The sequence below is a fragment of the Myotis lucifugus genome, unplaced genomic scaffold (assembly GCF_000147115.1).
Source record: "Myotis lucifugus unplaced genomic scaffold, Myoluc2.0 scaffold_41, whole genome shotgun sequence".
Lineage (NCBI taxonomy): Eukaryota > Metazoa > Chordata > Mammalia > Chiroptera > Vespertilionidae > Myotis > Myotis lucifugus.
In genome coordinates this window covers 3,310,226-3,337,613 of record NW_005871089.1, presented here as the reverse complement: position 1 = coordinate 3,337,613, position 27,388 = coordinate 3,310,226, and the positions used below count along the sequence as shown (strand labels likewise).

General features: G+C 39.6%; 1 protein-coding gene across 1 annotated transcript in view; it reads right to left on the bottom strand.

The window, feature by feature from the left end:
* The window catches only part of ARIH1 (ariadne RBR E3 ubiquitin protein ligase 1), a 118,815-nt gene that overhangs the window by 49,358 nt on the left and 42,069 nt on the right, over positions 1 to 27,388 (bottom strand). Inside the window, 2 exon segments of the mRNA XM_006087835.3 lie at positions 7 to 123; positions 125 to 152. Of these exon segments, the coding sequence (XP_006087897.1) occupies positions 7 to 123; positions 125 to 152 (145 nt within the window).

Here is a 27,388-nt window from a genome sequence, read left to right as displayed (position 1 = left end):
CTCCACCGAGTTAGGGTAGTTCAAGTAGCAGATCTGACAAGGCATATCCTGTGCTGATGACCTTGTATTCATCTGGCGTGTTCGAGACTTTTTACTTGGATTAATTACATGACACTCAGCAAAAGAGCTTCTCCAGGTTTCCATCAAAGTACCTGCATTATTTAAACAGAAAGGATGAGAGCCCAGCAATAGTACACTGTTAGAGCGAGCTCTCCAAAAACCTGATTTTCTATAGGGATAAGCAATGAACTGAATTAAAATAAACCAAGATTGTAACTTTTTTTGTTCAGAGGAAATGAGTTATATAGCTCAAATTGTAGCAAATGGAAGTATACAAGTATGAAAGCAGGTTGAGTTTTTGTTGCTATTTTGATATTTTTATTTTGCTTTTATCCTGAGAAGTTAAACTATTAGTATTTTAATAGTACTATAATTAAAACTTAGGGAGGAAAGTTGTACTATCTCTAGTGATACCTTATGCATAGTAATGCTATTTTAAAAGGCTAGGCCGTATTATTTACAAATAAATTCTTTTTATTAAAATTTGTTATACCAGTTTAAATATATTACTAGTAAGTAAACCTCCAAGTGCACCTCCACCTCCAAATTATTTAAAAAATGAAATTACATGACTCATTTACAAAACAAACTTGCTTTCTGAATATTCCTTGAAATACTTTTAATTTACTAGAAAAAAAGGGGAGAAAAAAAACAAAAAAGTTATACCTTAAAATATTTTTATATTAGTCTATATATTAGCTTTTCATAAAATACATATCTATATATACATATGTAGTTCACTATTTAATATGTCAAGAAGCATGACATGCTAAATACTACCTCCAGAGTTTCAACTAAACTAACTACAAATGGCTTGACAGAAGATAGTGGAAAATACGTAGCATAATATTCCCCATTAATCCAGCTGAGACATGGTCCCTGTTCTCCTTAAATATCTTAATATTCTAAAGGGAAAGCAATAGGTAAAACACAACTTTTCAATCTGTGAATAAATATAACCAGCAAAAATATTAATGCAGAATCTGGTTAATTAGTTTTTAACTTGTAAAGACTAGATTTCAATAACTACAATGTTCGTTACAAACAGAAAGTACTTAGGTTAAATAAAAAATAATACTCAAAAAAGATTTCTAATATTTTTAATGAAGATCTTGTTCAGGGTTTGTGTCAAAGCACTTACTATATCTCCAGAAAAATCACTGAAATGAGAACTCTCCTAAGACTAATAAATTTTTTTAAATATTTTTTTATTGATTTCAGAGAGGAAGGGAAAAGAAGAGAGAAACATCAATGATGAGAGAGAATCATTGATCTGCTGCCTTCTGCACACCCAATAGGGGTTGAGCCTGCAACCTCCTGGAATTGAATCGTGACCTCCTAGTTTATAGGTTGATGCTCAACCACTGAGGCATAAATATGCTATCCTATATAATAAAGAGGTAATATGAAAATTAACCCTCATGCCCTCACAAGATGGCTGCCTATGACCAGGCCAGCAGGGGGGTTAGTGAGGGACCAAGGGGTCCCAGAATGAAGAGGCTGGGCTGACGGCACCCCCAACCCCTCATGCACGAATTTCGTGCACTGGGCCTCTAGTCTTTTTATTAAAAAGTCCTTTGACTACAGTATGTTTCAATGAAATGATCAAGTTATCAATCAAAATGTCAAAACATTATAAAAGGGGAGCCCATATAATGTTAAAATTGTCCCTGATGATTTAGCTAATCAAAATATATGGAGCACAATATCAAATGCTTTCCTATGAATTTTAACTCTAAAGAGAAAGCCTAAGATGCTAAATAGAAAGCATATGAAGCTAACACTAAAAAGAAATACGTAAACCAATTAAATAACCTTTTATAAAAAACATTCATGCTCACAAGACAATACAAACTTCTGTCATCCAAAACTTGACCATACAAAATTGGTGACTCCTAATACTTTTTTGAACACTCTAGAGAGCATTGTATGCATACACAACAAAATAAACATGTGCCTATAATTTCATAAAAATAATATTGTATTCCTGATTTATAACCTGTTTTTTTCAATGAACAATATTTTTTGTGTGTGGGTTGTGGTGTGTCAATGTCAATTCCTCTATCATTTATCTATCTATTCATTCTTTATTAAGGTACTAGAGGCCCAGTGCACATAATTTGTGCGCAGGAGGGGGGGAGCCTCAGCACAACCTGCGCCCTCTCCAATCCAGGACCCCTTGGGGGATGTCTGACTGCCGGTTTAGGCCTGATCCCCAGGATCGAGCCTAAAACAGCAGTCAGACATCCCTCTCACAATCTGGGACCGCTGGCTCTTAACTGCTCACCAGCCTGCCTGCCTGATGGCCCCCAAATGCCTCCACTGCCATCCTGGTCACCCCCAAACGCCCCCCTTGCCGGCCTGGTCGCCCCAAACTGCCCCCCCCCATGGGCCTGGTCACCCCCAACTGCCCCCCTTGCCAGCCTGGTTGCCCCTAACTGCCTCCCCCCATGCTGGCCTGGTCGTCCCCAACTGCACCCCCCCGCCGGCCTGGTCACCCACACAGCCTGCTGTTTAGTCATTTAGTCGTCCCTCACTAACCCCCCCTGCCGGCCTGGTCGCCCCATGCAGCCTGCTGTTCAGTTGTTTGGTCTTCCCTCACTAACCCCCTGTTGGCCAGGTCGCCCCACGCAGCCTGCTGTTCAGTCGTTACTGTTACTGTGATGGCGTCCTGAACAATTTGCATATCCTTCTATTATTAGAATAGATTACATGTGTCCTTATTCCCCCAATCCTCCCCCATACCCACCCCCGGCTCGTGCCTTCACCCCCTAGTGTCTATGTCCATTGGTTATGCTTATATGCATGCAAACAAGTCCTTTGGTTGATCTCTCCCCCAACCTACCCTGCCTTCCCTCTGAGGTTTGACGGTCTGATAGATTCTCTGTCTCTAGATCACTAACAATATTAACAGGTATCTTTGTCAATGAACATAAGTCTACATTGTTTTTTACCTGTTGTTGCACAATATTTCATAGTAGGTATGTACTATAATTTATTTAAACAACCTTATACTGAGGGACATTCAGCTGTTCCACATATAAACAATCCCAGATTAAAATCTTGGCCCATATGATAGGGGGAAATATATCTAGACTTGAGTAACCCTTTGTCTCACGGATTGCTTTCATTTCCCAGTTTCTAACTTGCCTTTCAACCTTGTTTAATGGCCACTTTTAATTGTTATGTAGACAAATTATCTTGCAACCTGTTGTGATTTCTGGATTTCATATCAAGCTTTAAAAGATCGTAAACCTTACTTCCTCAAATAAGTCTTCTTTTGCCAGTTCCTTCTACCCCCTACCCCCAATTTGTTAAGATTCCCTAATGTTACATCCTCTTGGTACGTTGCACTCCTGCCAACAACACATTACTAACTCTGTAATTACTATTTATTTTGTTTTCTCTGCTAGAATCTAAACCTCATGATGACTATTTTATGACTGTTATAGCCTTAGTATCTGGAAGAATCTTATTATAAGCATTCAATTTCTTTTTTTAAATAACAAGAGATAAATGACAGTAATAAATCTCAATTCCTTTGCTTTAAGTATATTTCTTAAAGACAGTGTATACTGAAGTTTAAAGCTTTTTGATCCATTCTAGAAGGTGCCAAAGAATTTTCAAATACTGTCCAGATGAACAGATTGTGGAGTTTAAGAATCCACTCATATTGTTGAGCATAGTAGGCCTAGAAATTTTTTCCTTTATTAGATTAAGTTCCATTTTACAAGAAATGTAAAATTTAAAAATTTGTTTTTGTTTTGCTTTTATTTTAATTACTAGAGGCCCAGTGCACAGATTCGTGCACTGGTGGGGTCCCTCAGCCTGGCTCCCACTCATGCTGGCCCCGCTATGCCTACTGCCGCTGCCGCTCAATAGCACCGCCGTGGAGACAGGAGAGGCTCGCACCGCTGCAGCTGCGCTTGCCAGCCATGAGCCTGGCATCTGGCACCCGTTAGTCAGCTCTATCCCAATCTGTTGAGATATTGCTTCCCAGCAATTGTCCACAGTTTGACTCAAATAAACTCACAAAATTTCTTTATAGGTTTGAATGTTTTTTACATTTAAAACATGATCTGTCCAGCAATGATTCTACTATGGTTACATGGAAGATATTGAATATACTAAATATAACAAAATCAATACTTAAACCTATTTCTTAATTTGTCAACTGTAATAATACATTGATTGTCCTTATGTTAAACTAGAGGTCCAGTGCACGAAATTCTTGCACTTTGGGGGGGGGGGGGTCCTCAGCCCAGCCTGTGCCCTCTCACAGTCCTGGAGCCCTTGGAGGTTGGCCTAAGCCATCAGTTGGACATCCTTAGTGCTGCCGCCGAGGCGGGAGAGGCTCTCTCCACCGCCACTGTGTTCGCCAGCCATGAGCCTGGCTCAGGGCTTCTGGCTGAGCAGGACTCCTCCTGTGGGAGCACACTGACCACCAGGGGGCAGTTCCTGCATTGAGCGTCTGCCCCCTGGTGGTCAGTGCACATCATAGTGACCGGTTGTTACGCTGTTGGGTTGATTTGCACATTAGCCTTTTATTATATAGGACTAATAGCCCAGTGCACGAAATTCGTGCACATTAAAAGGGAATTAGCGGAGATATTTTAAAATTGCTATTTGCCCTTTCTCTATAATAGAAGTGTGAGATGAACAGAAATTAGTAAAATATATATGAAAATAATATATAAATTTATTAATAAATAAACAGTAACAAAAGGATATAAGAACAACAGAGGCATGATATAAAAACAACAAAAAACATGATATGAAAACAACGAAAACATGATATAAAAAAACAGTGATGCAAACAATGACTGATAAAGTGATTCAACTTATTCTAATACCTCCCTGTACACCACATTAAGAGTGAAAACACTTTCAGAGTGCTTGACTAATTTCCCTTGTGATGAAGTATTTAGAACTTAAACTGTAACATCACATGCTCTTCAAACTCGAGAGAAAGCAACATATAACTGACCATGTGCGAAAATGGGTTCAGGTAGGAATATTCCTATTCTTCTAGAGCAGCGGTTCTCAACCCTTTCACAGGGGTCACCTAAGACAGTGATGGCGAACCTATGACATGCGTGTCACCGAACTCAATTTTTTGGTTGATTTTTCTTTGTTAAATGGCATTTAAATATATAAAATAAATATCAAAAATATAAGTCTTTGTTTTACTATGGTTGCAAATATCAAAAAATTTCTATATGTGAGACGGCACCAGAGTTAAGTTAGGGTTTTTCAAAATGCTGACATGCCAAGATCAAAATGTTCGCCATCACTGGCCTAAGACCATAGGAAAACACATATATAATGACATATTGTTTTTGTGATTAATCACTATGCTTTAATTATGTTCAATTTGTAACAATGAAAATACATCCTGCATATCAGATATTTACATTATGATTCATAACAGTAGCAAAATTACAGTTATGAAGTAGCAATGAAAATAATTTTATGGTTGGGGGTCACCACAACATGAGGAACTGTATTAAAGGGTTTCAGCATTAGGAAGGTTGAGAACCACTGGTCTAGAGTTTGTCCTTTTGATTTATTAATAATCATCGTAAATGCTGGCATCAAGGGAAACTGTCGTCGAATTAATTTAAATGGGAGGCCAATGTGAGACGGGGACAAATCAATTCTTGGAATCAGAACAACCTCTCCCTCTGCAGATCCTGTTAATACTTCAGCTTCAATAATGTTAGGTCATAATCTTTTGATAATAAATCTGGTACCATTACAAAGACCCCATTTACTATTAAGATTTTTCAATAGCATGATGATTGCACCACTTTCAATTTTAATTTATGACACGGCATTCCCGAAGGAGTAACACTATTAAGAAATTTGATGGCGAAATTTTCCTTTTCAGCATCATCTGTTGAATCAATGGAATCATCACTCAGATATGTGTGAAAATCTCCATCAAGTATATCCAAAATGTCTTCATTTAATTTTTGAACATGCTAATTTTTCTGGACAAAGAATTGCATGTTTAGATATATTTTTAATATTATCTATAGATATACTATTTCCAAAGGTAGCTTCAATAATAGATCCATTACAAATCATTTCACAGGGGATTTCAATAATATCCATTCCTAAATGAAAACTGCTATCAAGTTTGCCATCTCCAAGTTTTACTAACTATCCACTATAAGCAGAGTCCTCTGATCTCATATTTGTTTTAAGAGACAACTTTCTAAAACATCCCCAAACATTACAGTACTTTAAACTCGTTTGTACTATGGTCGATCCCATAATATGCGGTAAAATACTGAGACATTGTCGAAAATCCCCTCCAAGAAGGAGAACTTTCCCACCAAATACAACATTCAAATTCATAATTTCTCTTAGTAATCTGTCTATGGCATTCATAGCGTGACTGGATGCCATGATGCATTCATCAATAATGAGAAGTTTGCCTTTTTAATAGTTTTAGCAACTTCACTGTTTATATCATGTCTAGAAATTGAAGTTTCATTTAATGGAATTGGTCATTTATATTGGTAATGAAAGGTTCTTCCACCGAGAAGTAAATTTGCAGCAATTCCTGTAGACAGTGTGGGTAAAACAGTACCACCACAACCTCTAATATAATGTATTAAAACTTTATTGTGAGGAGCAGCTACAGTGCTTTGGACAGGTTCAAGCCTTGGACTGATGAGAGGGCACAGTCCTCTCACTGCCACGTGCAAGGCCCAGCTCGGAGGGCAGCGCCCTCCCAGCACAATTATAGCCAACAGCTATAGTTGTAAGCTTGAACCTATGGTCCAAACACGTGGCCCCACGTGCCTGAGTGATGTAAGCTTGATAGAGTTCAGGTACATGTAGTTGAGTAAGACTGAAACCCAGGAGAATGTTGTAAACATCTTGATCACGCCCTTACTTTGCCTCGTGGCATCTGCTATAAACTAAAGGCATGGCTGTGGGTGTGGTCGCTGTCTCTCAGAGAAGCAGCGTCCCACCGAGAGCCAGCTTTCATTCTCTTGTCTGTCTTTTCTAAGCCTTTCAGCCGCCTCCACTCAGGTTCATCCTTGGCCGTGCTGGCGCGGCCCACTTTATAAAGATATGCCTCCATGCTCCGAGGGAAGGTTCCTGCCTCAAACCTCGCCCTTACAGCTCCGGGAAACAGCTTGGGGGAGGGTGCAGCCATTTCCAAGACAACCCCTGTAGGACTGACTTCCTTCTGGTTGGTCGTGCCTCTGGTCGTGATGTTACACCCAGGGTTTTTATATAAGTAGATGACCCTACACTTAACTCTTTCTCTTTTATTTAAAATTTATTTTATTGATTTTTACAGAGAAGGACAGAGATAGAGAGTTAGAAACATCGATGAGACAAAACATCGATTAGCGGTCTCCTGCACAACCCCCATTGGGGATCGAGCCTGCAACCAAGGTACAGCCCCTTGACCAGAATGGAACCTGGGACCCTTCAGTCCGTGGGCCAACGCTCTATCCACTGAGCCAAACCGGCTAGTGCTCTACACTTAACTCTTGAGTTTTGGATGAAGTTTCTTGGACCTTTTCCCAGTTAATTATAAGTTCATACACTTCTTCACTAATTACATTATTTTTACATTATATAGCTTTCCCCCTCCAATAATGATTAATGCCTTTATTTCCTAAACTTGATTATCCCGGATTAGTTAGACATAATTCAAACATTTAAATATATTCAAGTGCTCACTTTGGCCAAAACCCCACCACACCCCTTGTTCTGTATATTGATAGCATCCATTTTCTTCTGGTAACTATTGTTATTGAAGTCTGTGGTCAAAATAATTTTCATTTTATAATTCAAATCCTTTTTCAACTGGCACACATATAAGTTTCTTTCTTCATTCTTCAAGATCTTAGTAACTCCATGGGGTTTATTGTAGCATTTAACTCTCTTTTGAAATGCAATTCGAGTCTTAATTACTTTAAGATTCTTTAGTTATTAACACTGTGTTTGAAAGTTCCTTCAGTTTGCTGGCTTTTACGTACACACTTGCTTGTGAAAAACAGATCAAAGTGAAAGAGACTGATTCTGTGTGAAGCACTGTAGATCTGGTACCTTGCTTAATGAGCTAACACATTCTCTCTGCTTCACCAACTATGGTAAATAACTGCAAAGCATATCCTGGGGCATTGCTTCCCTCCTTTCTAGGAATCCTTGCCCATCCTTTTTCAAAAACCATATTGATGAAAATAAGTACAAGATGGCACTGTGGTTTTTCCTTCAATCCAGCCATTTCAGTGGGGGAAGGGCATAATTAGAGTTTCCTCACCCCGTCTCTCAGATGGTCTAGGTCAGTGGTCGGCAAACTGCGGCTCGCAAGCCACATGCGGCTCTTTGGCCCCTTGAGTGTGGCCACGAAGTTCCAATCGCACTGTACGTGCGCGCCTGCACGTGGTATTTTGTGGAAGAGCCACTCAAGGGGCCGCAGTTTGCCGACCACTGGTCTAGGTTTTTGAGCAGAGATTATAAATCCTCTTCATTCTCTATGGTTCTTTCTGTTCAGTTAGTATGTTTACAAAAATATAGGTAAGCAAACTTGCATTGAATTGGTCAACTTTCCAAGATATCTAGAACTTAATTTTAATTTTTGACTGCTTGACAGATATAAACCAAATAATATAAATTATATTTCAAGGCAGGAATAATTACAGCCTAAAAACTATGGTTGTGGAGATGGGAGATTGGTCACTAGGGGTACATCACTAGGTAGTGTTTCTTTTTGAATTCTGAATGACTGAAGAATCATTGTTTGCATGAAAATCAATATTTAATTTTGTCATTAGGAATTTATCTTAAAAGCCACTAGGGCTTCATCCTATATAATAAAAGGCTAATATGCAAATCAACTGAACAGCGGAATGACCAGTTACTATGACGTGCCCTGACCATCAGGGGGTAGACGCTCAATGGAGGAGCTGCCCCCTGGTGGTCAGTGTGCTCAGCCAGAAGCCAGGCTCACGGCTGGCGAGCACAGTGGCGGTGGTGGGAGCCTCTCCTGCCTCCACAGCAGCGCTAAGGATGTCTGACTAATGGCTTTCAGACATCCCCTGAGGGCTCCTAGACTGCAGGTTGGGCTGAGGGACCCCCCTCCCCCTGAGTGCATGAATTTCGTGCACCAGGCCTCTAGTATTTCATAAAAAGGCCATTGTTGGAGTATTTATTTTCACAATGGAATCAGAAAACCAGAAATGATGAGCAAATTTTACATTATATAGTGGGCTTTTCTACTGTGTATTCTTAGGTTATCAGAGTTCAATCCTCCTTAGGGTCCTTAATGCTCCCATTACATATTTATAAGAAATCAACAGTCTATTGCTATAAGCCTGAGAGGGGACAAACACACACACATGAAAAATTTTAAGGGAGCATTATACTATACACACACACACACACACACATATACACATACATACACACACATACACATATATAAACACACACGCACATATATGCATAAACATGCAAATATACACTTTTACTTCTAAATAAAATAATTTTTAAAATATATTTTTAAAAATTGATTTTAGAGAGATAGGCAGGGAGAGGGAGAGAGAGACACTGAGTAGTTGCATCCTGCATGCACCCCTACCAGGGATCAAACCCACAATGTAGGTATGTGTCCTGACTGGGAAACAAACCCACACCTTTTGGTATATAAGACGACACTCCAACCAACTGACACATACCAGCCAGGGCCTGAATAATTTTTATTTCAACATTCTCATGTGGCATTTTATGGATACCAGACTTCAATTTCAAAAGGCTACAAAACGGTCACAATTATTTTATGTCTTAATTATTGTTCTGACAAAGCACTAAAAGAGGTCTGTGACACCAACATCTCTTGTAGAAACTGCTATTTCAACTATCTTTTGGCCCCATTAACCTACTTCTAATGGTGCAATTTTTTCCACTTTTAGGAAATGTATATTTAAGCAAAAATGTGAAAGAAGGAAAGGAACAGATTAAGTAGATTTAAACCATAGTAATGAATAAGAACTACCATCATATTTGTAAGAACAAAAATAACAGATAAAGCATGAAAATGACATTTGTAAAAGACCACAAAATAGAATAAGAGAAGACACACTAGAAGAGGAGGCTTTCCCCACACACTAGAAGAGGAGGCTTTCCCCAGTCTTTTCATATAGACACTAGAGGCCCGTTGCAGGAAGATTCCTGCAAGAATAGGGCTTCCTCGGGCCTATTCCTGCAAGAATAGGGCTTCGTGCGGCCGGAGCGAAGTGGGCTTCGCTCCCTTCTCTGCTGCCTCGCTCCCTCCCATCTCCGCTGCCTCGGCTCCACTCCGTGTACACGGCCTCGGCTCCGCTCCATGTCTGCTGCCTCAGCTCCACTCCCGTGTCCACTGCCTCGGCTCTGTTCCCATCTCCGCTGCCTCGGCTCCCTCCCTTCTCCGCTGCTTTGCTCCCTTCTGCAGCGCTTGGCTTCCTTCTATGCTGTCTTCAGTCTTCGATCCGTGCCTGCATATGCAAATTAACCGCCATCTTTGTTGGGTTAATTTACATACTCATACTGATTGGTTGATGGGTGTAGCGAAGTGACACCAATTTGCATGTTTCTCTTTTATTAGTGTAGATTAGTTTCACAGCTCAATCCTGTGAAATTCTACATAAAATAGCTAGTAGATATATAGTACAGTACAGTAGGTCCAAGGGTTATGTCGGAGATCCGTTCCTACGGCGTGATGTAACACAATTTTCCCCGTAAGTTGGAACCCACCTACATAAGAACCTATGTCACTCACCGGAGCACATACACAGCAGTAGTGAAGTGAAACAGTAAAAAAAATTTAAAAGAAAAATAATTCCTGATCTTTACTTGTGGTAAATAAATAATAAAAAACATAAAGCACATATGTCCATACGTCAAAATGATGGAACTTTTTTTTTTTTATAAATGGAAGATGGCGACGTAACCACGAAACGACTTACGTCAAGTCCGACGAAACCCAAGGACTGCCTGTATAGCATTATTAGCAAGTTATTAGGAAAAATTGAAGTTCTTTTATTTTTCATTTATAATCCTTGTAAAACTATTAGACTATTAAAAAAAAACAAATTGCATTACTTTGGTAAAAATCATAAAAAGGCTCCTCAAATAGAATGTAAATTTTCATACAAAGTAAAAGATTCACTGCATCCTTTGTGGTTATTAAAAATATGATTTTATTGATTTCAGAGAGAGGAAGAGAGGGATAGAAATATCAATGATGAGAGAGAATCATTGATCGGCTGCCTGGATCAAGTCCACAACCCGGTCATGTGCCCTGACTGGTAATTGAACCATGACCTCTGGGTTCATGGGTTGACACTCAACCACTGAGCCACACTGGCCAGGCCCCTTTGTGGTTTTTAAAGCTATTCTTTCAAAAGGGCTAAAATTTTATGTAAGATGACTGGCACACATATAAACTCTATAGAATTCCACAGAAATAAAACTAAGGACTTAGTGATAGAAAATCTTCTGTTTTTAAGAAAGACTTTTGGCCTTCATTTAAAAAAAAATCTAATCATTACTTATTATGTCAGTAGGACATCCCCTGAGGGCTCCTGGACTGTGAGAGGGGGCAGGCTGGGTTGAGGGACCCCCCCGCAAGTGCACGAATTTTCGTGCACCAGGCCTCTAGTCCTATCCAATAAAGAGGGAATATGCTAATCTACCCTCACACTGTCGCAAAGATGGCAGCGCCCACAGCCAATAAAGAGGGAATATACTAACTGACTGCCCCGCCCTCAAAGATGGCAGCGTCCACAGCCAATAAGGAGGGAATATGCTAACTGACTGCCATGCCCTCAAAGACGGCAGCACCCACAGCCACAAGATGGCCAGCAGGGGAGGGCAGTTGTGGGCAATCAGGCCAGAAGGGGAGGGCAGTTGGGGGCAATCGGGCTGGCAGGGGAGGGCAGTCGGGGGCGATTGGGCCGGCAGGGGAGGATTTAGGTGTTGATCAGGCTGGCAGGTGAGTAGTTAGGGGGTGATCAGGCTGGCAGGCAGAAGCGGTTAGGAGCAATCAGGCAGGCAGGCAGGCGAGCGGTTGGGAGCCAGCAGTCCCGGATTGTGAGATCGGGCCTGTGGGATTGGGCCTAAACCGGCAATCGGACATCCCCCAAGGGGTCCCAGATTGGATAGGGTGCAGGCTGGGCTGAGGGACAACACCCCCCACAGTGCACAAATTTCGTGCACCGGGCCTCTAGTCTCTATATATAAAAGCCTAAGTGACTTTGCAACCAATTGACCAGTTGCTATGATGTGCACTGACCACCAGGGGGCAGACGCTCAACGCAGGTCAGTGTGCTCCCACAGCCAGCCAACGCCCCCCCTTCCCGGTCCCTCCCATCCGGCAGGCCCCGTCTGACAGCCGGCAGTTCCCAACTGGCCCAACCCTGATTAGGACTGTGTGAGATGGCCCCAATAAGCCCTGATCGCCGGCCAGGCCTAGGGACCCCACCCATGCACGAATTTCGTGCACCAGGCCTCTAGTAGTCAATAATATTGCAGTAACTATGCATGGTGCCAGGTGAGTACTTGAAATATCGAGGGGATAACTTTGTAAAGTACTGTATAGGAGATTGTCTAACCACTATGCTATACACCTGAAACTAATACAAAATAGTGAATGTAAAATGTAATTGAAAAAAATTGCCCTTTAGAGAGGTAAAAACAGTGAAATAGCAATAATCTATTGTAGTTTATTATGGTTCAATAAAAATAAATTAATAGTCATCTTTTTATCATCACTAAAAAAAAGTTTTGGATTTTTAATGCTAATCTAAAATTATTTCACATTTTATTATATGTGGTTTATAGGTAAGTATACTGCTCATGTATTTTTAAGAAAATGTAGAATACTTTTTGAGATCAATATAAAATTTTTCCCCTATTGGAGAAAATAAAACCAATTTAAAACAAAACAAAACTGCATGATAACAAAAATCTCCTGAGCTTGCTAAGCAAGAGAGTACTTGGACAAAGAAGCTACGAAATACTACTATTTTCAAGTTGCAGTACAAAAATCGTATTGCATAATTTGAGACACTTTCTGTAATTCGTTACCCTATACTTTATCCTTTTCGGTGCTGAGACACGATGAAAGAAAGTATATTAAGAAACTAACCACAGTGAAACAGAGGTAAGATAACTTCTTCCAGACTTGAATTAGCAAAATTACAGTGTCTTACAAAAAGGCTTCCACACCCATTTATTACAGAAAAATTTAAGTACAGTCATCCCTCTCTCTCGGTGGGGGATTGATTCCAGGATCCTCCAGGGATACCAAATTCTGCAGATGCTCAAGTCGCTCATATAAAATGGCATGGTATTTGCATATAGCCTACACATATCCTCCTATATACTTTAAATCCTCTCTAGATTACTTATAATACCATACAATGTAGATGCTATGGAATAGTTGTTATACTGCAGTTTACGACATAATGACAAGAAAAAAGTCTGTACACTTTCAGTACAGATGCAACCAATGTGGGCCTAACTACACAGTACAGGTGAGCAACAACATCACATTTTTTTTGGTGGTGTTGTTTTTTTCTGAATATTTTAGATGTACAGTTGGTTCAATTATAGATGCAGAACTCATGAATATGAAGGGCCAGTTGTATATATATATTGTTCATTTGGCCCTTTCCACACCACCATATCGAATTCCCATACACCTAAACCCCCATTATTAACATTATGCTAATCAGAAGGCTTTTTTAAAGAATAAGATTTTATTTCATATGAACTTTCAAAGTAGATCTGAAACTATGCCAGGCATTTTAAGAAGCTAATGAGTATTCCCTTTATAACAGAGACTAGAACACTCTACACCAGAGTCTCCAGGAGACACAAATGGTGGTTTCACAGGTATTTCAGCCATACTTAAAGACACATGTTTACCTTCACTGGTAGTTATCCAAGTTCTTTGGCTTGACTATGATTACTTCAATTTACCAAATTCTTCTAACCTAAAGTCCCCGGACCTTCAACAAGTGTACAGGGTACAAAACATAACTTATATACAAATATTCATCCTCCCTACTGCCCTGGAGAAGCTCCAAAGCTTTTATTTCCTCAAGAGACCATACCTCCCCAAATGACAAGAACCAATATTATTTTTAAAAACTATTTTTTACTTCAAAGAAAATTAAGACAGTGGCTTCTATACTTTCTGTCTAAATATATGCATGCAAGTCTATTCCCTCTGCTCTGCTCAACGGTCTTTTTTTTTTTTTTTTCAAGCTACTTGTTTGATTTATGCAATAGTGGGTCTGATTCCAATTAAAGAGACAAATGGTATATAAAAAGAAGCATCATCTTTATTCTTTTGATAACGGTATTTCAATATACTTAATGAAAATCCTCTGGTTGTAAATATTGAGAGCCTCAAAGTATGTTTAATCTAGCTACGCTAAAACTAAAAATAAGCAATCAAAACACAAGACAGGCCCTGGCTGCTGTGGTTCAGTTCGCTGGAGTGTCATCCCGTGCACTGAATGGTCGAGGGTCCTAGTTAAGACACATACCCAGATTATGGGTTCAATTCCCGGACAGGGTGGATACGGGAGGCAACTGATCGATGCCTCTCTCTCACATCAATGCTTCTCTCTCTCCCTGTCTCGATCTCTAAAAAATAAACCAACCAACCAAACAACAACAAAAAATACAGTATATAATTAATCAATTTTTACATAGTTCCATCAAAGATTAAGCAATTACATGTGGAAACTGTGCTAGTTAGTGTCAATATTAATTGTTTTAAAGGAAAGAGAGAGACAGCTACTTGCAAAATGATATGCTAAGTATGTAAGAGGAGAATGCTAGAAAAGTAATAGAAAATACAACTAATGTCATTAAGTCAAATTGACAACATTAAATGTGGTAAGAATTCAGAGAATAAAGAACTGTCAATAAGTGAAACTGGCCCTAGTCGTTTTGCTCAGTGGACACAGCATCGGCCTGCAAACCAAAGGGTTTTGGGTTAGAGTCCAGTCAAGGGCACGCACCTTGATTGCAGGCTCCTCCCTGGCCTGGGCCCTGGTCAGGGCTTGTGCAGGGGGCAACCAATCTATGTGTTTCTCTCTCATCGATGTTTCTCTTTGTCTTTCCCTCTCTCTAAAAATCAATGAAAAAATATCCTCAGGAGAGGATTAACAACAACAACAACAGAAAAGTCAAACTGACAATAGTATATGTGATAAGAATTCAGAGAATAAGAGATCCAGAGGGCATCACACAAGTTGTTGTATGATGTTTAGAAGTATACATAATGTCTGTGAGCACAACCCCAAAATGAAATATTATTGATGATCTCTGAACTTATACAAAGATATAAATAACTCTTGAGGAGACTGGGGCCTGAATAGTGGAGGACATCCCAATAGAGTGTAGAGAAATAAGTATAGACATACAGAATAGAGTAAAAATATGGAAGGATTTCAAAAGTCAGATAGTATAGCTTTTTTAAAATATATATATATATATATATATATATATATATATATTTTAATTACGTCAGAGAGGAAGGGGGAGAAAAAGATAGAAACATCAATGACTGAGAGAGAATCATTGATCGGCTGCCTCCTGCACGCCCCCCACTGGGGATGGAGCACGCAACCTGGGCATGTGCCCTGACTGGGAATTGAACCGCGACCTTCTGGTTCATAGGTCAATGCTCAACCACTGAGCAATACCAACTGGGCGGTATAGCTAAGAGTATTAAGGGAAGGGGGGGGGGGGGCAAAGGAGGGAGAAAGGAATAGAGAGAGGCAAGAGCATTCTTATTGTTTTAAAGTTCTCACTTTAATAGTGTATCAGTTGATTTTCTTGAGTTCCCTAGATAGATGATTACGTGGCATATATAAAACTTTTCCTCCTTTCTAATCTTTACACTACTTTTGTTTTAATGGGCAACTTCTAATGTTTCAACATTAGTATAATTTTGCTGTACATTATTAGTTGATACCCTTTATTCAGATGAGAAATAACCTTTTTAGTTTACTAAAAAATTTTTTTCTAAATCATGGATAAATGCACAATATTATTAAAATGTATTATTGGCATTTATTATGATTACCTTTTAGTATCTCTTCATTAACACCTGTTAAGCTGTAAGTGCTCTACATGAGTTTCTTCCCCAATGGTGACCTGTTCTATTCCTAGGAGAAATCCTATTAGGCCATAAATTCACTCAATTCAATTAAGTAATATTTTATTTATGAATGCAACAGCTATGTTCATAATAAAAATGATTTTCTGACTCTAGTCTGGCACAGTGAAGAGACATGAGAGGTGTAGAATAAATGGAAGGCCCCTGGTGCCCCTCTGTCCCCACGAGGAGGCAGGGCGGAGTACACTTGCATTAAAAAGATTTTCTTATGCTGTTGTCTTTGTTAAAAATTTGTAACCACAGCCCTAGCTTGTTTAGCTCAGTGGCTAGAGCGTTGAACCTGAGCAAAGGGTCCCAGGTTCGATTCTGGTCAAGGGCACATGCCTGGGTTGCAAGCTCGGACCCAGTGGGGGCGGGGGGCGTGTTGGAGACAGCCGATCAGTGATTCTCTCTCATCGTTGACATTTCTCTTTCTCCCTCTTCCTTCCTCTCCAAAATCAATAAAAATATATTGAAGAAAAAAATTTGTAACCACAGTTATTTTAATTTAAGATCCTATATAAGGCTAATATGCAAATTGTCCCTTCGACTGGGAGTTTGACCAGGGGGCAGGGCCAGCCAACCGGACCCCACCAGTGCATGAATTTGTGTACCAGGCCTCTAGTGAATTAATAATGCACTACCTTTTTCTAGTCTGAAATAACTTTCAATAGGACTGGCAGTCCCCTGAAGTTTATTAGAAAGAACTTGTCCTTTAAAATCATCTAGTGCTTTTTGGAGGAGAAATATATACATTTTAGTATATTTATTACATTTCCCCATGATTATCTTTCTACTTCTTCTTGGGGATGGGGACAGTTTAGGTAATTTACATTTCTAATCTTTTAAATGTATTGATAAAAGTAATACACAGTATTCATTTGTAATTGAAATATTTTTCCTATCCAATGATATGCATTATTTCCAATATTATTTGTGCCCTTTCCCCCTAGACTGCCATCGACATTTTCATAGTTTATTTATTTTCCCATTTATCAAAACAGACAACTTTTTAAAGAACAGTTTTAAGTTAACAGTAAAACAGCAGCAGAGAATAGAGCATTCCCACATACCCCTGGTTCCCATATGCACATAACCTCCTCCACTATCCACATCTCTCAACAGAGTGGTACATTTGATACAATCAATAAATTATGTTGACACATCATTATCACCCAAAGTCCATCATTGATTCTTTTGGTATTATACATTCTATGGCTTCGGACAAATGTATACTGACATTTCCCCACCATAACAATTTTATACAGAATAGTGTCACTGCCCTAAAAATCCTTTTGGCTCCGCATATTCATCTCCACCACCACCAGCAATCCCTGGTAACTTATATATATATATCTCAATCCTCACCTGAAGATATGTTTGTTGGTTTTAGAGAGAAGGAGGGGGAGATGGAGAGCGACAGAGAGAAACATGGATCAGTTGCCTTCCATACTCACCCCGACCAGGGACTGAACCTGCAACCTAAGTATGTGTCCTGACCGGAAATCGAACCCAGAATCTTTTGGTGTACAGGACAACGCTCTAACCGAGCCCCCCGGCTAGGGCATCACTGATATATAATCCATTATCTGGATATAATATACCAAATTTATTTATCCATTCACTTACTGAAGGATATCCTTATTGCTTTCAAATTTTGGCAAAGTTAAAGCTGCTATGATCATCTGTGTGCAGGTTTTTGTGTGGATGGAAGTTTTTAACTCATCTGAGTAAAAAACAAGAAGGCAACCTGCTGGATTGTATGGTACAAGTATGTTTAGTTTACTAAGAAACTGCCAAACTGGAAGCAAAATGGCCATACAACTTCAACATTCCCTACTAGCAATAAATGACAGTTCCTATTGCTCCACATCCTCATCAGCATTTGGTGGTGTCAGAATGTGACCAATCTTATCCTATATAATAAAAGCAAAGTTATCCTTTGATAGGAAGAAGAAATAAAGACCTTTCCAGACATGCATAAGCTGAGAGAATTTATCACCAAGAGAACTCCATTGCAGGAAATACACAAGAGGGTTATTCTACCTGAAACAAAGAACGAAAGGTCACAAAACTAGGAGTAAGATCACCGACAAACTTACAGCATAAATAGGGAAAATTTGTGACATCGAAAGTGTAAAAGGGGATGGAGTAAAGGTCTAAATTTGTAAAGGAGGATGGAAGTGAGGTGCATTTAAAAAAACAGACAATAACTACTGTATATATGAAACTTTCTTTTTCATAAACTTAATGGCATGCACACATAAAAAGCCCAAAATGGAAATACATAATTTAAAAAAAGAAGAAACAGGGAGGTGGCAGTAGAAGGAGTGGAGTATGGATTACTACTAGACAAAAAAGGACAGAAATACAAAGGAAAAGAACCAATGGAGGCACAGAGCTACCAGAAAACAGAAGAAAAAATGGCTATAGGAATTCCTCACACATAAATAATTACCATAAATGTAAATGGACTAAATTCACCAACAGAAAGGCAAAGAGTAGCAGAAGAGTGATCAAAAAACAAAATCCAACCATAGGCTGCCTTAAGGAGACACATCTAAGCTACAAAGACAAAGACAGACTCAAAGTGAAAGGGTGGAAAATAATTCTCCAAGCAAAAAGCATCCACAGAAAAGCAGGTGTAGCAATACTTATATCTGGCAAAATAGATTTCAAGATAACAAAGGTAACATGAGACAAAGATGGGCATTTTATAATGATAAAGGAGCCACTATATCAAGAAGATATAACACTTCTCAATATATATGAACCCAATCAGGGGCCACCTAAATGTATAAAGCAACTACTCACAGAACTAAAGGGAGAAACAGACAAAAACACAATCATAGTAGGGGACCTAAATACTCCATTGATAGCTCTTGACAGATCATCCAAACAGAAAATCAATAAAGAACTATCAGCCTTGAGAAACCAAGATGGCAGCATAGGTAAACACCTGAAATTGCTGCCTCGCACAACCAATTCAAAAATACAACTAAAAGAGAAAACGGACATCATCCAGAACCACAGGAAGGCTGGCTGAGTGGAAATTCTACAACTAGAAGGAAAGAGAAAAGCACACTGAGGCTCAGAGGAGGTGCAGAAGTAAAGTGCAGAGGTACCGAGGTGTGCGCGGAAAGGGCTGGCAACTGAGGACACGGTTTGTCTTTTTCAATCAGGAGGGAGACACAAGCTCCTGACGGTCCTGACTCCAGTTCCGGACGAGTCTCTGGGGACCCAGAATCATATGGGGAGAAACTGGACTGCCTGGCAGCGGGCGGAACTCAAGGGCAGCTTTCTCTCAGAGGTGCTTGCAGCGATTACTGCGGGACACTGAAACCCAAGACTTCTTATGGCAGGACTGAGGATCAGCCATAGCTGTTTATTCCGCCCTATTGATTCCCTGAGACCCTGCCCCACCCAAGCTGTGCACAGAGGATGAATGACCTGGCCCTTTGCAATCTAAAATTACCTAACAAACTGCAGCTGGGTCAGAGAGACACAGAACATCCAAAAGAAGGCTCAAGGCCCCACAGCAGCTTGCACTGCTTCACAGCTGGGCCTTATCTGGGCACCTCCAAATCCCAAACAAAGAAGAGGAATCTGAAGGTCTCTCTTTAGCTCCTGCTGGGTAGCCTCAGGCAGAGGCTAAATTAGCACCTCCTTAGAGATCCAAGTGCCAGTGTACCTAGTGGTCAGAGTGGGACCATCCAGATTACAACTCCTCAGATCCATAAGGGACACACCCAGGGGTCAGACTCAGTGAGCACCAAAGCCCCACTGAAGCAAGTCTTGCCCCAGAAGGGTGTCTCCAGCACAGAAGTTCTCCCACCGTAGACACAGCTGATTCTCACAGCCAATTGGCCTGGAGGTCAATTCCTCCCAGTGATACCAACTACAATCAAGGCTCAACTACAACAAGACTGTGCACACAGCCCACAAAGGGGTGCACCAAGAGTGTCCACCTCAGGTAATTGGGGAGGCTGAGCCACTGGGCCCTATAGACACCTAGCACAGAAAGTCACTCTATCAACAAAGGGAAGCAGCCAAAATGCGGAGACAAAGAAACAGGACACAAATGACAGAAATGGAGGAAAGCAAACTACTGGATATAGAGTTCAAAACCACACTTTTAAGGTTTTTCAAGAATTTTCTAGAAACCGCCGATAAATTTAGTAAGACCCTCAATAAGTCTAGTGAGACCCACGTGGATATGAAAAAGGATCAACTAGAAATTAAGCATACACTGACTGAAATAAAGAATATTATATAGAGATCCAACAGCAGACTAGAGGATCGCAAGAATCAAGTCAAAGATTTCAAATACGAAGAAGTAAAAACCACCCAACCGGAAAAACAAAAAGAAAAAAGAATCCAAAAATACGAAGATAGTGTAAGGAGCCTCTGGGACAGCTTCAAGCGTACCAACATCCCAATTATCGGGGTGCCAGAAGAAGAGAGAGAGCAAGATATTGAAAACCTATTTAAAGAAATAATGACAGAAAACTTCCCCTACCTGGTGAAAGAAATAGACTTACAAGTCCAGGAAGCACAGAGAACCCCAAACAAAAGGAATCCAAAGAGGACCACACCAAGACACATCATAATTAAAATGCCAAATAAAAATAAAATAAAAAGAGTGAAGTAAGATGTCAAAAAAAAAAAAAAAAAAGAACTATCAGCCTTAAATGATACATTAGACCAAATGGACATAATTGAAATTTACAGAGCCTTTCATCCCAGAACATCAGATTAAGCATTCTTCTCCACTGCACATAGAACATTCTCAAAGACAGATCTTATGTTGGGTCACAAAATTAGCCTCAACAAATTTAAGAAGATTGAAATCATAGCAAGCATATTCTCTGACCACAATGCTTTGAAATCAGACATAAATTGCATAAATAAAAAACAAGCCCCACAAATATTAAACAACATAGTACTAAAAAGTGACTTGGTTAAAGAAGAAATAAAAAGTGAATCTTATCAAAACTTCTGGGATGGCCCTAACTGGTTTGGCTCAGTAGTTAGAGCATTGGCCCGCAGACCAAAGGGTCTGGGTTCAATTCCTGGTCAAGGGCATGTACCTGGGTTGCAGGCCCGATCCCAGCTGGGTTGGGGCATGTGCATGAAGTGACCAATTGATGTGACCCTCACATAGATGTCTCTCCCCCAACTTCCACTCTCTCTAAAAATCAATGGGAAAAATATCCTTGGGTGAGGATTAACAACAGCAAAAATTTCTGGGTACAAGCCTATCTCCAGAAACAAGAAAAATCTTAAGTAAACAACCTAACATTACATCTTAAAGAACTAGAGCAATAACAAAAGCAGCCCAAAGTCAGCAAAAGAAAGGAAATAAAAATCAAAGCAGAACTGAGTGAAATACAGAACAAAAAGACTACCAAAAATCACTACAACAAAGAGCTGGTTCCTTGAAAAGATTAGTAAGATTGAAAAATCCCTGGCTAGACTAAGGAAAAGAGAGAAAAGACTCATAAACAAAATCAGAAATGAAAGAGAAGTTACCAAAGACATCACAGAAATACTAAGGATCATACTAGAATAGTATGAAAGACTATAAGACACCAAATTCAATAACCTACAAGAAATGGATAAATTCCTAGAAATATATAACCTTCCTTGACTGAACCACAAAGAACTGGAAAATCTAAATACACCAATCAACAGTGAAGAAATTGAAACAACCATGCCCAATGGATTTGTGGCTTAGAACCAGCAGAGACCAGCTAGATCCAACATGGCAATTAATTTCATATTACAGAAAACGCCAAGCTTCATGACATCCTCATAGTAATACATTAGTACACTAAATAAGCCACTCTATGCCACCATAATCAGAAACCAAAAGCCTGTATAAGGGCACAAAATGGTTCATGGGGCTCTTCTGATATGTCTCCATAACCTTCCTCGAAAAATCCTGAATATTCCTCACCCTTACTGAACGCCCTGCCCTTGATTAAATAAGCTTTAATAAAAGAAGTAAATCACAATAAGGAAAAGCTGCTCTGTCTGTGTAGTAGCCCATTTTTGTGGCTCACTGCTTCATTAATAAACTTACCTTCACTTAAAACTCTGAAAAACAAACAAAACAAAAAAAACCACACAATAAAAACCCAAAACCCCAAAATAAAACCCCATGACCAGATGGCTTCATTAGTGAAATACACCAAACATTCAAGGAAGATTTGATAATCTATACTTCTCAAACTTTTCCAAAAATACTGAAGGAGGCAATACTTCCTAGCACATTTTATGAAGCCAACATAACCCTGATACCAAAATCTGGCAAGCATTACACACAAAAAAGAAAACTACAGATAAATATCTATGATTAACACAGATGCAAAAATCCTAAACAAAATACTAGCAGATCAAATACAACAAACATTAAAAAAAAATAATACATAACCATCAAGTGGAATTCATACCAGGGACAGAAGGATGGTTTAACATAAGCAAATTGATCTGCATAATACACCACATTAACAAAACAAAGGATAAAAACTATGATCTTACCAGTTGATGCAGAAAAAGCATTTCATAAGATACAACATCCACTTAAGATTAAAACACTCAATAAAATGGGTATAGAAGAAAAATACCTCAATACAATAAAGGCAATAAATAACAAACAATCAGCTAATATTATACTGAAGGGTGAAAAACTGAAAGCTTTTCCTTTAATATTAGGAACAAGACAAGGATATGCTCTCTTACCACTCTTATTCAACACTAGAGGCCCAATGCACAAAATTAGTGCACTGGGGGAGAGGAGGTTTTCTCACCCTGGCCTGCGCCCTCTCGCAGTCAGAGACCCCTCACTCCTTACTGCCCGCCTGCAGCAGAGGTGGGAGAGGCTCCTGCCACTGCCGCTGCACTCGCCAGCCGTGAGCCCAGCTTCTGGCTGGAGGGGCACTCCCCCTGTAGGAGCGCACTGACCACCAGGGGGCAGCTCCTGCGTTGAGCGTCTTCCCCCAGATGGTCAGTGGGTGTCATTCTGCTGTTTGGTCAATTTGCATATTAGAGTTTTATTATATAGGACTAGAGACCCGTTGCAGGAAGATTACTGCAAGAATAGGGCTTCCTGAGACTGGAGCGAAGCAGAGAAGGGAGCAAAGCCCACAGAGGCGGGCTTCGCTCCCTTCTCCGCTGCCTCACTCCCTCCCTTCTCCGCTGCCTCGGCTCCCTCCCTTCTCAGCTGCCTCGCTCCCTCTCTTCTCTGCTGCCTCGCTCCCTCTCTTCTCCGCTGCCTCGCTCCCTCCCTTCTCAGCTGCCTCGCTCCCTCCCTTCTCCGCTGCCTCGGCTCCCTCCCTTCTCCGCTGTCTCGCTCCCTCCCTTCTCCGCCACTTCGCTCCCTCCGGTGTCCACTGCCTCAGCTCCGCTCCCATCTCTGCTACCTCCGATCCGTTCCCTTCTCCACTGCTTGGCTCCCTTCTACACTGTCTTCAGTCTTCGCTGGGTACCTGTGTATGCAAATTAACCGCCATCTTTGTTGGGTTAATTTGCATACTCTTCTGATTGGCTGGTGGGTGTAGCAAAGGTATGGTCAATTAGCATATTTCCCTTTTATTAGTGCAGCTAGTTCTAGAAGTCCTAGCTAGAGCAATCAGGCAAGAGATAGAAATAAAAGGCAGCCAAATTAGAAAGGAATAAGTAGAAGTGTTACTTTTTTTTTTATGTAGTTTATTGATTTTTTACAGAGAGGAAGGGAGAGGGATAGAGAGTTAGAAGCATCGATGATGAGAAAGAAACACAGATCAGCTGCCTCCTGCACACCCCCTACTGGGGATGTGCCTGCAACCAAGGTACATGCCCCTGACCGGAATCGAACCCGGGACCCTTCAGTCCGCAGGCCGATGCTCTATCCACTGAGCCAAACCGGCTAGAGCAGCGGTTCTCAACCTGTGGGTCGCGACCCCTTTGGCGGTTGAACGACCCTTTCACAGGGGTTGCCTAAGACCATCCTGCATATCAGATATTTACATTACGATTCATAACAGTAGCAACATTACAGTTATGAAGTAGCAACGAAAATAATTTTATGGTTGGGTCACAACATGAGGAACTGTATTTAAAGGGCCAGAAGGTTGAGAACTACTGGGCTAGAGCTAGAAGTGTTACTTTTTGCAGATGACATGATTCTGAATATAGAAAGCTCTAAAGACTCCACTAAAAAAACTATTACAAACAATAAACAAATACAGTAAAGTTGCAGGATGCAAAATCAATGTACAAAAATCCACTGCTTTTCCTATATACTAACAATGAAACTTAAGAAATAGAAATGAGGGAGGGGGGTAAGAGATCAACCGAAGGACTTGTATGCATGCATATAAGCATAACCAATGGACATAAGACACTGGGGGGTAGGGGAGGCCAGGGGATTGTCAAGGGCGGGGGGGAAAAAAAGGACACATATGTAATACCCTTTGTAATACTTTAAGCAATAAAAAAAAAAGAAATAGAAATGAAAAAAACAAAAACCCAAACCAATTTCTTTTGCAATTGCTACCAAAGGAATAAAATACTTGGGAATAAACTTAGCAAAGGACATAAAGGACCTATATACTGAAAACTACAAAGAACTATTATCCAAGATTGAAGAAGACACAATTAAATTGAAAGATATTCTGTGTTCATGGATTGGAAGAATCAACACAGTTAAAACGGCCATACTACCTGAAGCAATATACAGATTTAATGCAATCTCCATCAAAATCTCAATGTCATATTTTAAAAATAGATTTATATGGAACCACAAAAGACCGCAAATAGTCAAAGCAATCCTGAGAAAAAAGAATGAAGCCAGAAGTATCAAACTACCAGACTTCAAATTATACTATAGAGTTACGATAATCAAAACGGCATGGTACTGACAGAAAAACAGACACAAAGACGAATGGAAAAGAACTAAGCCCAGATATAAAAAAATAATTTTTGAGGAAGGAGCCAAAAACATACAATGGAGAAAAGAAAGCCTCTTCAATAAATGGTGCTGGGAAAATTGGAAAGCCACATGCAATGAATGAAACTAGACTACAGTTTGTCCCTATGGGCAAAAATTATTTCAAAATAGATGAAAGACCTAAATATCAGATCTGAAACAATAAATTGCATAGAAAATAACACAAGCACTAAATTTATGGACCTTGGTTATAGAGAACATTTTATGAATTTGACCCCAAATACAAGGGAAGTAAAGGCAAAAATAAGTGAATGGGACTATATCAAACTAAAAAGCTTCTATACAAGCCAAAGAAACCAACAAAACAAAAAGGCAATCAACCAAATAGGAGATATTTTCAAACAACAGCTCCAACAAGGGGTTAATATCCAAATATATAAAGAATCATACAACTCAACACCAAACAATACAATTAAAAAATGGGCAGAGGACCTGAACAGACACTTCTCCCAAGAAGACATACAGAAAGATTCTAGTATGTCGGTGGAGTAAGTGGAAGCTCACAGGCATGCTCCCTAGGACCAAACTGGAATTACAACTAAAATACAGAAAACCATCCTGAATAATCAACTGAAGACTAGCTGGAGAGAACTCTGATAACCAAGGACGGAAAGTGGAGACCACACAGAGACTGAATCAGGAGTCTTCCCTCTGTCTCTTAATAAATTTGATATCATAATTAAAAAATAAAAAAGATGACATACAAATGACCAACAGATTTATTAAAAGATGTTCAATTTCACTAGCTATTAGAGAAATACAAATCAAAACTACAATGAGAAACCACCTCACACCTGTTAGAATGGCTATTATCAATAAGACAGGTAAGAACAAGTGTTGGAGATTGTGGAGAAAAAGGAACTCATTCACTGCTCATGGGAATGTAAACTGGCACAGCCACTATGGGAAGCAGTATGGTGGTTCCTCAAAATATTAAGAACAGAGTTACCATATAACTAGCTATCCCTCTTCTGGATACCAACCCGAAAAACTCAAAAACATTTATTCACAAAGATATATGCACCTTTATGTTCATTGCAGCATTATTCTCAGTGGTAAAGACATGGAAATAACTGACATGTCCCTCGACAGAGGATAGGATAAACAAGATTTTTATATGTATATATGTAATGGAATACTACTCAGTCATAAGAAAAAATGCAAAACTGTCATTTGCAACAACATGAATGGACCTTAAGAATATTATGCTAAGCAAAATGAGTCAGTCAGATAATGCCAAGAACCATATGATTTCACTCATATGTGGGATATGAAACTCACAGAGATAGACAACAGTATGGTGGTTACCAGAGGAAAAGGGATAGGGGCATAGTGAAGAGTAAAGGGGGCCAAATATGGTGACAGAAGATGATTTGACTTTGGGTGGTAGGCACACAATACAATATACACATCATGTATCATAGAAATGTACACTTGAAACCTATATATTAACCAATGTTGTCCTAATAAATTTAAAAAAGAAAAAATTAGGAGACTTGGAAATGAGATCCAGAAGTTTCAACATGTGAATAACAGGAATTCCTGAAAGCATTAAGAGAATGGAGAGAAGGTATTATTGAAGAAAGAACGACTAAGAATTTCCCCAAATCAAAAACATGAGTATGAAGAATGTAAGGGCCAAAAGGTTATGTTTTCAAAACGCACCCTCAAATCTCAAAATATTTCTCTTTAGAGCACATGAATAGTTATCACATATGAAACTTGATTTAAATGACTAAAGGATATATTCTAGAGTATGAAAGGTAAATTTGGAGAAAACAGTGGACTGCAATAAACAAATTAGAAAAAAAGTTAAACATATTGAGTAAAAATACTTAACATCAAATGGAAATTTCAAATATCAATGTATCAAGCTGAGAGGAAAAAAGGAAAGGATAGAGAAGAAAAGTATGCTACAATTTTTATCTTGTGCAAGGCATGGATATCAATACTGTAATTAAATATTGTTACAAACTTAATAGGCTTGAGGGTTTTTTTGTTAATCTTCACCGGACAATATTTTTTTCCACTGATTTTTAGACAGAGTGGAAAGGGAGGGAGAGGGTGTTGGATGGGGGAAAGGGATGGGGGAGGGTTTAGGAGATGGGCAGGGGGAAGGAGGAGGGTGAGGGGGAAAGGAAGCAGGA